The sequence below is a fragment of the Borostomias antarcticus genome (genome assembly GCF_949987555.1).
Source record: "Borostomias antarcticus genome assembly, chromosome: 9".
Lineage (NCBI taxonomy): Eukaryota > Metazoa > Chordata > Actinopteri > Stomiiformes > Stomiidae > Borostomias > Borostomias antarcticus.
Window position 1 is genome coordinate 541,744 of NC_140242.1, and position 15,413 is coordinate 557,156.

The 15,413-nt window shown below is 49.4% G+C and overlaps 1 protein-coding gene across 2 annotated transcripts in view; it reads right to left on the reverse strand.

Moving 5' to 3' along the window:
* Positions 1-2,505, reverse strand: part of LOC311313311 (phospholipid-transporting ATPase IB-like) — a 12,590-nt gene extending 10,085 nt beyond the window's left edge. The window contains exons 1-2 of one of the 2 annotated variants that reach the window (XM_084443431.1): positions 2,307-2,505; positions 814-958 (exon numbers count right to left, since the gene is read on the reverse strand). In XM_084443431.1, coding sequence (XP_084299557.1) covers positions 814-914 — 101 coding nt within the window. In that variant the 5' untranslated portion in view covers positions 915-958; positions 2,307-2,505. Of the gene's footprint in view, positions 1-813; positions 992-2,306 lie in introns of both variants that reach the window. The other variant, XM_084443430.1, reaches the window with a different exon arrangement.
* Positions 2,506-15,413: the final 12,908 nt, after the last annotated feature.

Here is a 15,413-nt window from a genome sequence, read left to right on the forward strand (position 1 = left end):
GCTGCCCCTGCCTCTGCCTCTGCCCCTGCCTCTGTCCCTGCCCTTGCCCCTGCTGCCCCTGCCTCTGCTGCCCCTGCCTCTGCTGCCCCTGCCTCTGTCCCTGCCCTTGCCCCTGCTGCCCTTGCCCCTGCCGCCCCTGCCCCTGCCCGGGAGGAACAGCCCCATAGTCCCAGAACATTCACCCCTCCACGCCGCGGGCGACAGGACAGCTACGCCACACAAAGACATGCTTTGTTTTTCAAAGTGAACAGATCAAATCAAATGTTACAAAACTGTTCTCTGCAACATGTATTGCGGTTCTGACAGAATTCTCCCAACAGCACTGGATGCATTTTCTTGCCATGGAATTAGGAATTAGTGATTAATATCTGGACCACACATTTCAGTTTGTACAGTAATTACATTACTGGCACTGGTGACTTTAAGAATTCAGGAAGCCCTCACTGATTAAGTGAAAAGCTTGAGCATTTTCATTAGAGGCACAAAACCAGACTCTTCATCACAACTGGGCCAAACGCTGGATTCCTTTTACTTTTTACTATTCAAATACACGCAAACATGCACGCATTATATTGCAATATATCCCATTCTTTACAATAATGTAGGCCTAGTGAGGAAGTGCTTTGTAAAGCTTTGTGAACATATGTCTGTTATATGTGTCTTTACATTAAGAAAAAAAACGCCAAAGGAAACAGATATGCCTGAAATAAATATGTTGCAAAAGAAGATTTAGGCCTATATATATAAATATAATATGTTCATTACAGTACAGTCAGGGTAGTTTTCCCTCAGGTGTATTGAGGCGGATCCTACCTGACATGGTTGTCACAGAACTTGGTGCTCTGCGGGCGGCTGAGCAGGACCGTCCTCGCCGTGGCGTCTATGGGGTCCGCCTGAGAGGTAGTCCCGGACATCTCATCCTCTGCCTTGCGGTAACCGGAGGACGAGACAGCGGGTCCTGCACCGTTCGATGGATGGGAGAGAGGCGAGGCTACGGTAAGTGTGCGTGGGAGACAGACAGAGGAAAGACACAAGAGACGTGGTTTACAGCTCAAAAGCGGAGGGCTGACTAGAGAGGCTGATGTATGCTGGCGTGAACTGATCGGTCGATGTCATGACGCTTGGACAGGGACCGGTCCCCGCCCCCGGGACCCCCTGGATAGAATGTGCTGATTGAGGCACAATAGCCAAACAAACACCGCGGGTTTGATCCTTTATCTGCGAGGCAACCTGTGTATTATAGCAGCCAACAACCTGCAATGCACCTGCATGATCCCCACACACACACACACACACACACACACACCACGCTGCCACGGTTCCGACATGGCCCGGCTGCACCGGGGGACGAGCTAACGAGAGCTTGTTGTCGTACCCCGCCTATTATCGCAGCTGTTCGGTGGTGTAATACCGGGGGGTCGAGGGTTGCATCCCCGCTGGGCATTTGAGGAAGGTTTTATTTAGTAAATGGTCGCCCAGGTTAAGAACCGGAGCAGCAGAGCGTGAGACAGGAGACGGGCAGACAGACAGACAGACGGGTCTGTGATGGAGGGTTGACCGTCGAGCCCGGAGAGGACAGACGCAGCTCAGCCCGTCTCTCTCTCTTACCTCGGCCTCGCTGGCGGGGAACCTCCCTCTGACTCGGGGGAACGACAGAGACCCGCAGTCCTCCACCGCACGGGCATCTGCTCGTCTCTGGCGGCTTCGAGAAGGCTTTTCCCGGCCGTATATTTGGTCTAAACAACGTTTCTATACAGCGATGCCCAGCCAGCCTGACGGGGTTCCCTGCGGTTAGGAGAACCAGCCTCGCTTAAAGGGACAGTACCCCCTATCTGCTCCTCTGTCTTCGGTCGGACCCAGACAGGAGGCTCGAATAACAAACACATAATGAAGGAGACATGCATCAAGAGATCACTGAACTTTATCTCTCAACCCCCCCTCCCCCCCCCCCACCCACACATACACACACACACACACACGTTCTCTTTGGTATCCAGAAGATACTACTTTAAAAATATGCAAAATCATGCCAAGCAAGCATACCATTTGCTAAATGTTTAGCTATTGAACCAGGATTTGTCTGGAATCGAAAGCAGACCCATTGCATCAATAATTCATAAAAATAATAAGAGCAAGAGTTGGAAACGGTTTGATCAGGTATCTGGAGGTAACAGGGTCATCGTTTCCATTGAGCCATCAGAGGGCAGAGAGAGCCCTGATCTCCACAATACTATACATTTAATCTTCTACTTACAATGTAGTCTGTACTATCTTACAGTAGTTGTGAGAAAGTGTAATTTAATTACCTTGCCAAAAGCCAACCAGGTCATGAAAGCTCAGGTGATCATGAATATTGTAACATGATTCTGGGAAACGAGGCCATGTTCTAGGACAAGAACACTCAGAGCGTCTTCCAGAGCGTCTCACGGCATCGAGCTGCAGGAACGAGAGAGAGAGAAGACCCAGCAACCCCAGCAGGTCCGGCCAGCTCACACCGCCTCACACAGGCAGCGCACGGCACGACCAATCTGACGTACGGGGTAAAGTGCACCAGTGCACCGAAGAGGGTCAAAGTTCAGATTAGCCAGATGATAACTACAGTATTTTGTCCTGTGGTATCTCACCACCAAGGTATTACCCTCAACACCAAACAACCAGTAGATTACAGACGCTAGCTACCCTCAACACCAAACAACCAGTAGATTACAGACGCTAGCTACCCTCAACACCAAACAACCAGTAGATTACAGACGCTAGCTACCCTCAACACCAAACAACCAGTAGATTACAGACGCTAGCTACCCTCAACACCAAACAACCAGTAGATTACAGACGCTAGCTACCCTCAACACCAAACAACCCAGTAGATTACAGACGCTAGCTACCCTCAACACCAAACAACCAGTAGATTACAGACGCTAGCTACCCTCAACACCAAACAACCAGTAGATTACAGACGCTAGCTACCCTCAACACCAAACAACCAGTAGATTACAGACGCTAGCTACCCTCAACACCAAACAACCCAGTAGATTACAGACGCTAGCTACCCTCAACACCAAACAACCAGTAGATTACAGACGCTAGCTACCCTCAACACCAAACAACCAGTAGATTACAGACGCTAGCTACCCTCAACACCAAACAACCAGTAGATTACAGACGCTAGCTACCCTCAACACCAAACAACCAGTAGATTACAGACGCTAGCTACCCTCAACACCAAACAACCAGTAGATTACAGACGCTAGCGTTACAACAACTCACTGGAGGGACAGGAGAGCGCGGGATATTATAAATGGCTTGTTGAGTATGAATCAAGGTTAGTTTCGGTGTTGAGTATGAATCAAGGCTAGTTTCGGTGTTGAGTATGAATCAAGGTTAGTGTCGGTGTTGAGTATGAATCAAGGTTAGTATCGGTGTTGAGTATGAATCAAGGCTAGTGTCGGTGTTGAGTATGAATCAAGGTTGGTGTCGGTGTTGAGTATGAATCAAGGTTGGTGTCGGTGTTGAGTATGAATCAAGGCTAGTATCGGTGTTGAGTATGAATCAAGGCTAGTGTCGGTGTTGAGTATGAATCAAGGTTGGTGTCGGTGTTGAGTATGAATCAAGGTTGGTGTCGGTGTTGAGTATGAATCAAGGCTAGGGTCAGTGTTGAGTATGAATCAAGGTTAGTGTCGGTATTGAGTGTGAATCAAGATTAGTGTCAGTGTTGAGTATGAATCAAGGTTGGTGTCGGTGTTGAGCATGAATCCAGATTAGTGTTGAAGTGTGAAGAGTGGTATGAGGCACTTGGCTCCTCTCTCTCGACCCCTGTGCAACTTCCTGTCCATCTCTCTCTTCCTGTATTCCCAGCTGTACTTCTGTGTTTACATTCTCTCCCACGGGGCGGCTATCTCGACTCCTGTCCACATATCATAGTGTCCTTGGGCAAAGACACCGAACCCCAAACCGCTGCCACTGGTGTGAGAATGTGTGAGAGTCTCTCCTCCTCTCTGTTCTAGACCACTCAGCTCGTCTCCCCGCTCCAGTGCCAGGTGGTTCCTCCCCTCCTCGTCCATCTACCTTCCTTCCATTCCAGGCAGATCGATGCCGGCCTCTCAGAGGCTGGTTTCAGGTCTGATTTATCCCAGTGCAGATCAATGTTACTCAGAAACAGTCACCTCCCATAACCCATTACTGCTGAGTCAGCAGCAGGGCTGACCTCTGACCCCTAGCAGAGCCTGCCCACCATCCTACCAGGCCAGGTCAGACGCACACACGCCCTGACCACCTGGAAGACAAAGCTGTGGTCACCTGAGCAGGGGAAACTTGACTCGCCCTGACCGAACGCCCTGATTGAAGACAAGGTCGCTCGCTACACAGGGACAGGTAAAACCCATCCCTTCCTATCTAGTAATATATTTATTACCTTAAACGTATCGCCACGCAGGTATGAAGGCTGATACTACTGTTCTATTCTCTGGACAGACTAGAACACATCCAATCCTCTCTAAAGAAAGAGGAAGTGTTGAGCGTGTTAAGAGAGAGGAAGTCTTGAGCGTGTTAAGAGGAAGTCTTGAGCGTGTTAAGAGAGAGGAAGTCTTGAGCGTGTTAAGAGAGAGGAAGTCTTGAGCGTGTTAAGAGAGAGGAAGTGTTGAGCGTGTTAAGAGAGAGGAAGTCTTGAGCGTGTTAAGAGAGGAAGTCTTGAGCGTGTTAAGAGAGAGGAAGTGTTGAGCGTGTTAAGAGAGGAAGTGTTGAGCGTGTTAAGAGAGGAAGTGTTGAGCGTGTTAAGAGAGAGGAAGTCTTGAGCGTGTTAAGAGAGAGGAAGTCTTGAGCGTGTTAAGAGAGAGGAAGTGTTGAGCGTGTTAAGAGAGAAAGTGTTGAGCGTGTTAAGAGAGAGGAAGTCTTGAGCGTGTTAAGAGGAAGTGTTGAGCGTGTTAAGAGAGAGGAAGTGTTGAGCGTGTTAAGAGAGAGGAAGTCTTGAGTGTGTTAAGAGAGAGGAAGTGTTGAGCGTGTTAAGAGAGAGGAAGTCTTGAGTGTGTTAAGAGAGAGGAAGTCTTGAGTGTGTTAAGAGAGAGGAAGTCTTGAGCGTGTTAAGAGAGAGGAAGTCTTGAGCGTGTTAAGAGGAAGTCTTGAGCGTGTTAAGAGAGAGGAAGTCTTGAGCGTGTTAAGAGGAAGTCTTGAGTGTGTTAAGAGGAAGTCTTGAGCGTGTTAAGAGAGAGGAAGTCTTGAGTGTGTTAAGAGGAAGTCTTGAGTGTGTTAAGAGGAAGTCTTGAGCGTGTTAAGAGAGAGGAAGTCTTGAGCGTGTTAAGAGGAAGTCTTGAGTGTGTTAAGAGGAAGTCTTGAGTGTGTTAAGAGGAAGTCTTGAGCGTGTTAAGAGAGAGGAAGTCTTGAGCGCGTTAAGAGAGAGGAAGTCTTGAGCGTGTTAAGAGGAAGTCTTGAGCGTGTTAAGAGAGAGGAAGTCTTGAGCGTGTTAAGAGGAAGTCTTGAGCGTGTTAAGAGAGAGGAAGTCTTGAGCGTGTTAAGAGAGAGGAAGTCTTGAGCGTGTTAAGAGGAAGTCTTGAGCGTGTTAAGAGAGAGGAAGTCTTGAGCGTGTTAAGAGAGAGGAAGTCTTGAGCGTGTTAAGAGGAAGTCTTGAGCGTGTTAAGAGAGAGGAAGTGTTGAGCGTGTTAAGAGAGAGGAAGTCTTGAGCGTGTTAAGAGAGAGGAAGTCTTGAGCGTGTTAAGAGGAAGTCTTGAGCGTGTTAAGAGAGAGGAAGTGTTGAGCGTGTTAAGAGAGAGGAAGTCTTGAGCGTGTTAAGAGAGAGGAAGTGTTGAGCGTGTTAAGAGAGAGGAAGTCTTGAGCGTGTTAAGTAAGTAGACTGAACCTTGCTCTCTGTAGGCGACATACCTGAGTTCTGAACACTGCATGTTCTGGGCTGAACATAATCAGAGTTCTGAACAGTGTCTGTTCTGGGCTGAACATCAGTCTGTTCTGGGCTGAACATCAGCGTCTGTTCTGGGCTGAACCCACCCTGGCCTAGCCTGGCCTGAACTCACCCTGGCCTAGCCTGGCCTGAACTCACCCTGGCCTAGCCTGGCCTGAACTCACCCTGGCCTAGCCTGGCCTGAACTCACCCTGGCCTAGCCTGGCCTGGGGCCAACTCTTCACTGCCAGAAACCCGGCGGAGCCCCGTGAATAATGGATAGAGGCGGACTGCATAATTCATCTGTATTCACCCGTATGGCAGAGCTGATTCCACCAGACACGCTGCCTCTGTGCTGCGTTCAGGCTTCACTCAGCAGACGACTCGCATGTCAGACCGTCTCACTACGTCTCCCTCAGTATCAGACCGTCTCACTACGTCTCCCTCAGTATCACCGTCTCACCACGTCTCCCTCAGTATCACCGTCTCACTACGTCTCCCTCAGTATCAGACGGTCTCACTACGTCTCCCTCAGTATCAGACCGTCTCACTACGTCTCCCTCAGTATCACAGTCTCACTACGTCTCCCTCAGTATCACCGTCTCACTACGTCTCCCTCAGTATCAGACCGTCTCACTACGTCTCCCTCAGTATCACAGTCTCACTACGTCTCCCTCAGTATCACAGTCTCACTACGTCTCCCTCAGTATCACAGTCTCACTACGTCTCCCTCAGTATCACAGTCTCACTACGTCTCCCTCAGTATCACAGTCTCACTACGTCTCCCTCAGTATCAGACTGTCTCACTACGTCTCCCTCAGTATCAGACCGTCTCACTACGTCTCCCTCAGTATCAGACCGTCTCACTACGTCTCCCTCAGTATCAGACGGTCTCACTACGTCTCCCTCAGTATCAGACCGTCTCACTACGTCTCCCTCAGTATCAGACCGTCTCACTACGTCTCCCTCAGTATCACAGTCTCACTACGTCTCCCTCAGTATCAGACCGTCTCACTACGTCTCCCTCAGTATCACAGTCTCACTACGTCTCCCTCAGTATCAGACCGTCTCACTACGTCTCCCTCAGTATCACAGTCTCACTACGTCTCCCTCAGTATCACAGTCTCACTACGTCTCCCTCAGTAGATGTCAGACAGTCTCACTACGTCTCCCTCAGTATCAGACCGTCTCACTACGTCTCCCTCAGTATCACAGTCTCACTACGTCTCCCTCAGTATCACAGTCTCACTACGTCTCCCTCAGTATCACAGTCTCACTACGTCTCCCTCAGTATCACAGTCTCACTACGTCTCCCTCAGTATCAGACCGTCTCACTACGTCTCCCTCAGTATCAGACAGTCTCACTACGTCTCCCTCAGTATCAGACAGTCTCACTACGTCTCCCTCAGTATCAGACTGTCTCACTACGTCTCCCTCAGTATCAGACCGTCTCCCTACGTCTCCCTCAGTATCACAGTCTCACTACGTCTCCCTCAGTATCAGACCGTCTCACTACGTCTCCCTCAGTATCAGACCGTCTCACTACGTCTCCCTCAGTATCAGACCGTCTCCCTACGTCTCCCTCAGTATCACACAGTCTCACCACGTCTCCCTCAGTATCACACAGTCTCACTACGTCTCCCTCAGTATCACAGTCTCACTACGTCTCCCTCAGTATCACAGTCTCACTACGTCTCCCTCAGTATCAGACCGTCTCACTACGTCTCCCTCAGTATCAGACAGTCTCACTACGTCTCCCTCAGTATCAGAGTCTCACTACGTCTCCCTCGGTGGCTGGAGTACGGTCTCACTACGTCTCCCTCGGTGGCTGGAGTACGGTCTCACTACGTCTCCCTCGGTGGCTGGAGTACGGTCTCACTACGTCTCCCTCTGGAGTACGGTCTCACTACGTCTCCCTCTGGAGTACGGTCTCACTACGTCTCCCTCGGTGGCTGGAGTACGGTCTCACTACGTCTCCCTCGGTGGCTGGAGTACGGTCTCACTACGTCTCCCTCAGTATCAGACAGTCTCACCACGTCTCCCTCAGTATCAGACAGTCTCACTACGTCTCCCTCAGTATCACAGTCTCACTACGTCTCCCTCAGTATCACAGTCTCACTACGTCTCCCTCAGTATCAGACTGTCTCACTACGTCTCCCTCAGTAGATGTCAGACAGTCTCACTACGTCTCCCTCGGTGGCTGGAGTACGGTCTCACTACGTCTCCCTCGGTGGCTGGAGTACGGTCTCACTACGTCTCCCTCGGTGGCTGGAGTACGGTCTCACTACGTCTCCCTCGGTGGCTGGAGTACGGTCTTACTACGTCTCCCTCTGGAGTACGGTCTCACTACGTCTCCCTCTGGACGGAGTACGGTGCCAATTAGCCAAGCAGCCAGCGTTGTGTTTTATAAATAAGATTACGGTCTTTATGTCGACACATTCAATCCATATCAGTGAGAGACGCCCTCAAACACTTTTCCTCCAGCCCATAAAAAGCAATAAAACATGACCTTCACATTCCAGTCATACAGGCTCAGATCTGAATACATAGTTCTCTGTTCCCTACAGACGACACATACAAGCACCTCAAGTCCTTTTTCTACTATATTCTTTCAGACCTTTATAATAAACGTCCAGTGCACCTGTAATACTATCATACTAAGGTGTTAAAAACATCACACACCCCAAAACCTTCCAGAGATGCAGGGATTCCAACTTGCAATGTTATTTTCGACCCCCTCGCTGTTGGTATGGTTGTAGATCCAGTCTGAGCTCTGCTAAGAGACTCTGGTCTCCCCACTCTGGTCTCCCCACTCTGGTCTCCCCACTCTGGTCTCCCCACTCTGGTCTCCCCACTCTGGTCTCCCCGCGCGCCGTGGATGAGGTCGACCCACAGAGACTCTGGTCTCCCCACGTGCCGTGGATGAGGTCGACCCACAGAGACTCTGGTCTCCCCACGCGCCGTGGATGAGGTCAACCCACAGAGACTCTGGTCTCCCCACGCGCCGTGGATGAGGTCGACCTACAGAGAGGCGAGGAAGGCTGTACCTACAGAGCGCCTCGTAGCGGCGTGAACCCTGAACCCTGAACCCTGAACCCTGAACCCTGCTCCCAATGGCTGGGTCTGAACCCTGAACCCTGCTCCCCATGGCTGGGTCTGAACCCTGAACCCTGAACCCTGAACCCTGCTCCCCATGGCTGGGTCTGAACCCTGAACCCTGAACCCTGAACCCTGAACCCTGCTCCTCATGGCTGGGTCTGAACCCTGAACCCCATGGCTGGGTCGGGGCAGCGTTGACCTGCAGGGCCTGGTCTCTGCTGGAGGGTGACCTCCAGGCCGGCAGGTCCGGTCCAGTCACCGCGCTGGGGAAGCCTCTTAGAGGAACGCTCATCCTCTTTGTGTCTGCTCTGCAAATTCACCTGCCTGCTAATCCCTACGCTGCTAATCCCTACGCTGCTAATCCCTACGCTGCTAATCCCTACGCTGCTAATCCCTACGCTGCTAATCCCTACGCTGCTAATCCCTACGCTGCTAATCCCTACGCTGCTAATCCCTACGCTGCTAATCCCTACGCTGCTAATCCCTACGCTGCTAATCCCTACGCTGCTAATCCCTACGCTGCTAATCCCTACGCTGCTAATCCCTACGCTGCTAATCCCTACGCTGCTAATCCCTACGCTGCTAATCCCTACGCTGCTAATCCCTACGCTGCTAATCCTGCAGGTAGAACCTCACACACCCGAGCACACACACGCCTCCGCACACACACTGTCACACACACACCCGAGCAGAAACACGCCTCCGCACACACACTGTCACACACACACCCGAGCACAAACACGCCTCCGCACACACACTGTCACACACACATGCCTGCACATAGAATAGTGAGCATAGAGCTGTCTGCCGCGTACCGTATCTAATGCAGCGATGCAGACAGACATCATGCAAGTTCCCCAACGTGCAGCGTCCACTGCTCATCTGGAGCTGACCAGACACCGACTCACACACATGCATCTGTGGGCACACTCTACCGCAGGTACTGGCATGTGTAATACGTGTGCTATCATACGTGCATGCTTGTGTGTACATGTTACTGAAACAGTAGGGCTTGTGTATTCACCTGTAGACGTGTCTATAAGCAGGTTATATACTGTGCTATGTTCCAATATGTGTACGTAATAATCTTTCAAAAAGCTTATTGTGCATATTTAGCTGAAACTAGATGAGTGTACTGAGTGGTCATGTGTGTGTGTGTGGGAGCCTACAGTACGTTCGCCTCCATAGTGAAGTGTAAGGAGGCCAAGCGCATGCAGCGACTGAGCTGAGAGAGCGAGAGAGAGACTGAGCAGAGAGAGCGAGAGAGAGACCGTGGTCCAGTGGTCATCATCCTCGGTCCTGGAGACTTAGGCTCCACCCATCACCGACTCATCCCCGTCTCTCACCAAACGTCCCAAAACGCTGACCAGCCCTCCAGAGCCTGCAGCCCTCCAGGACCAGGGACCACCGGCGCTCTGCCCGTTCGCCATGCCCCCGCGGCCCCAAGCAAGAAGGCGGGGTGCTGGACTCACTTCTGTCAAACCTGTCTGTGAGGCAGGAGCGCATGGCGGTGACGGCGCCCAGGGCGGGGTCCTGGAGGTCGGGGGTCGCCTGCCTAAGGGGGGTCAACACTAACTGCTCTGGGGGAGCCAGGGAGAACAACACACACAAGGGTTAGGGTCAGTAACACAGGGAGAACAACACACACAAGGGTTAGGGTCAGTAACACAGGGAGAACAACACACACAAGGGTTAGGGTCAGTAACACGGGGAGAACAACACACACAAGGGTCAGGGTCAGTAACACAGGGAGAACAACACACACAAGGGTTAGGGTCAGTAACACAGGGAGAACAACACACACAAGGGTTAGGGTCAGTAACACAGGGAGAACAACACACACAAGGGTTAGGGTCAGTAACACAGCCTTCCACTGCACAGAACAACACACACGCGCACACACACTCACACACAAGACAGCAGGTCAGTAACACAGCCTTCCACTGCACAGAACAACACACACGCGCACACACACTCACACACAAGACAGCAGGTCAGTAACACAGCCTTCCACTGCACAGAACAACACACACACTCACACATGTGAGCAGGCTTCACCAGCAACAGAATTTGTGTGTGAGTGTGTACGTGAGTGAGTGTGAGTGTATGTAGATGAGGCATCGTACACGTGAACACACACACACACACAGAGGGGCGGGCATGGCTCAGGAGGTAGAACGGGTCGTCCAATGACCGCAGTGTCGGCGGTTCAAATATTGATTATAGAATTATATTTGAATTTGCTCCCACCCAAAATGTGCTTTCATCTCACATCCCAGTATGAAATGCACTCTCAAGTAAATTACTGTGATAAAAAGATTTAAAAAAAAAGATACACTATCTTCCATAATGTGTTGTATTCCACAGTACAGAATGTAAAATAATAAAATAATAGCTTACTGTTAACATTTTCTGTAAATGTGAAGCTTGTTTTGCTATGAAGAGATACTAGAAGGACAGTCTTGCATTATTCTGTAACTAAGAGAACACTTGAGATAAGTAGTCTTCTATCCTTTTGAAACCTGTTGCAGACGCTGATGTGTGATGCCCTGATAGATACAAGGGAGGAGGGGCCCCAAATATGAACTTTGCTTGGGGCCCAAAAATAAATGAACAGGCCCCTGGGTGCGTGCTCAATAACTTGAGTAAGTTTTGTAGTGAACAGACTGATGAAGCTTGTGGAATAGCGCCCTCTTGTGGCCTGAGATAAATACCTAATCCAGATTTGCTGCAGCTCGTTACCTCCATGTCCCAGATGGTATCCTTAATGATGTAGCTGCCATGGCAACCAAGCACTATCTTTCCCAAACAGACCCAGCGTAGACAGACTGAATTATTACACCCCCGTATACATGAACACAAACAGACCCAGCGTAGACAGACACCCAGCTGAATTATTACACCCCCGTATACATGAACACAAACAGACCCAGCGTAGACAGACTCCCAGCTGAATTATTACACCCCCGTGTACATGAACACAAAAACAACACTCCACTGAATCCACCGAAGGCGATTGTTCACACCCACAGACACACACACACACACACACACGGTCACAGACACAAATACACACACACAGTCACAGACACACACACTCACAGACAGACACACACACACTCACACACACTCACTCACTCACTCACTCACTCACTCACTCACTCACTCACTCACTCACTCACTCACTCACTCACTCACAGACACACTCACAGACACACTCACAGACACACACTCTCACAGACATACACACACACTCTTTCTCACACTCACACAGTGTTGTTATGCATTCAAATTCACTAATTCACAAAACCTACATCCCTGAAGATTTATGCCACCTTGCTGTTTCAGGGTGTGTGTGTGGGCTATACTGTATTCAGGGTGAGTGATGTATGTAGATGATGTGTAAACAGCTATCAGTCATCTGTGTGTGTGTGTGTGTGTGTGTGTGTGTGTGTGTGTGTGTGTGTGACAGCTCAGTGACACAGATGTCACTCACACCTGTTGCGATGTGGGCAGCATGGATTCAGGCCAAAGAAACAAGAGGTCAAAGACTCAGGATTAAAGGAATTCATTCCACCTGCAGAGGGGCTGGGATATGAGCTTCTGTCTTAGCTAAGGACTTTGTATTCATCTCACTCTTGGGTATATGATTATGAAATGGAGATGCGTGCGGTGGTAAATAGACAGGACATCGTTGCCACAGCTCTCCGCTGGGGTTAAATGTTTTATGAAGAGCAGGGGACATACAGGTATTTCCAATACAATATCTGAAATAGATTATATACATATACTGTACCCATAATCACAGTAGGCCCAATATTTCATTTGGCTGTGTGAATTTCCACAGTAGACCTTGATGCCATTCTGTCTAATTTCTCTAGGCTACCATGAAGGCATCTGCAGCTGCGTTCTCACATAATCATGTCCTGTGTTCTATTTCTGGACCCTGCTACACGCGTGCAGTTGGCTACAAACATACTACTACATATCCTCAACAATACTACTACACCTCATACTACATACTACTACACCTCATACTACATACTACTACACCTCATACTACAAACTACTACACATCATACTACATACTACCACACCTAATACTACATACTACTACAACTCATACTACATACTACTACACCTCATACTACATACTACTACACCTCATACTACATACTACTACACCTCATACTACATACTACTACACCTCATACTACATACTACTACACCTCATACTACATACTACTACACCTCATACTACATACTACTACACCTCATAATACATACTACTACACCTCATACTACATACTACTACACCTCATACTACATACTACCATACCTCATACTACAGTGCGCTACATTGACAATTTTCCATTTTTTTGGGAACGATACCATCTTTTTCAGAGAAATGGACTCTGCCTTAACAGGTCAGGAGTAAAACTGTTTATCTCCAATCTGTTCTATTCTCTGCGTCATCCATCTGCTCCCTCTGCCATGGTCAAGGACAAGAGACAAGAAATACCAAAACAGAAGGAAGACATATCACAACATGGCAGAAACCTTGAAGAGCTGTTGCTTCAACAAAGCTCTGATTATGGGAGACACCCGCGCCAGGAAGAAGAATCTTCACACCACACCCCATCGACAACAACCCAACGATGCCCCTCCCCTCCTCCACCACGCTCACCAATCAAGGGCCTCATCAAAGCTGCCACACTGAAGCTCAGCCAAATTGATGAGCTACTGCAAGAGGGGAAGTCTCTCACTCCCCCCCTCCCACTAGCACTCACCAGTGAGGATCCACCCCCTCCACCCCCCCAAGAGGGGAAGTCTCTCACTCCCCCCCTCCCACTAGTACTCACCAGCGAGGATCCACCCCCCCAAGAGGGGGAGTCTCTCACTCCCCCCCTCCCACTAGCACTCACCAGCGAGGATCCACCCCCTCCACCCCCCCAAGAGGGGGAGTCTCTCACTCCCCCCCTCCCACTAGCACTCACCAGCGAGGATCCACCCCCCCAAGAGGGGGAGTCTCTCACTTGCTTCCTCTCACCGGCATCCACTAGCAAGCACCTTCACGCGCTGTATTACGCGCTCCCAACCGCCCTTACCCCCTGCCGGGCCCAGCCTGATAAAGGTACAGCACATTCAGTTACTTGTTTACAAAATCCAGCAAGCTCTAACTGATATGTACTGGGTCCAGGCTACAAGGCTAATGGCACTCATGACCCCTTCCAGGACAAGCCAGGACCCAACGTGATGGTATCTTCCTCAATTCCTGTCTTGATAGGTAATAGAAAAACAATGGTGAATCTGCTAAGTAACAGGAAACACTCAACCGGCTCTACAAATGTATCAAATTTAGTATCTATTCCTCGTCAGCCACAAACTATCACAGAGAAATGTGCAGATAATACCCTCAGCACACTAAACTTAGCTTTATTAAATGTCAGATCTTTAACAGGAAAGACATTTTTAATCAATGATTTTCTCACCAACCACAATCTTGATTTTATGTTTTTAACTGAAACTTGGCTAGACCAAGGTAACAGTGCAGCTGTTCTTATTGAGTCAACTCCTCCCAACTTCAGCTTTATGTGAGTGAGGCTAGAGTGCATAAGAAAGGAGGTGGAGTAGCCATCCTGTTTAATGACTCCCTCCAATGTAAGCAGATGTGTTATGGAAATCTTGGTTCCTTTGAATATGTGGCTCTTCAGTTGAATTCCTCTTCCCGAGCGTTATTTCTAAACATCTACAGGCCACCCAAATACTGTCCAAACTTCTTTGATGACTTTGCTGAACTGCTGTCTTCTGTCTGCATTGACTTTGACTGTGTGGTTATTGTTGGTGATTTTAACATCCATGTTGACAACCCTCAGGGCAGAGGGACTAAAGAGCTAGGTTGTGTCCTTGATAACTATGGACTGACTCAGCATGTGACGGAGCCCACACACAACAAGGGGCACACTCTGGACTTAATCATCACCAAAGGTCTGAATATTTCTAAGGTTCAGGTGTCTGATGTTGCGCTCTCTGATCATTCCTGTGTTTTCTTTGAGAGTACTATCTCCATGCACACAAATTCTCAATCAGAGGTTATCTCAAAACGGCACATCACTGAAAACACCAGTGAGATATTTACTCAGGCTTTCTCGTCCACACCTGCCCTCTATATGGCCTCAGTCAACGAGCTTGTAGATCATTTCAATGTTAAAATTACAAACATTATTGATGCCGTTGCGCCCACTAAGGTGAAGGTGGTCTCTGGTAAGAGAAGATCTCCATGGAGAAACGCCATGCTGGTCAGAACAGAAAAGAGAGAGTGTCGAAAATCTGAACGCAGATGGCGAAAAACATATCTCCATGTTCATTATGACATCTATAAAGAGAGACTTCGCATTTATAATATGGAGCTGAGAAATGCACGGCA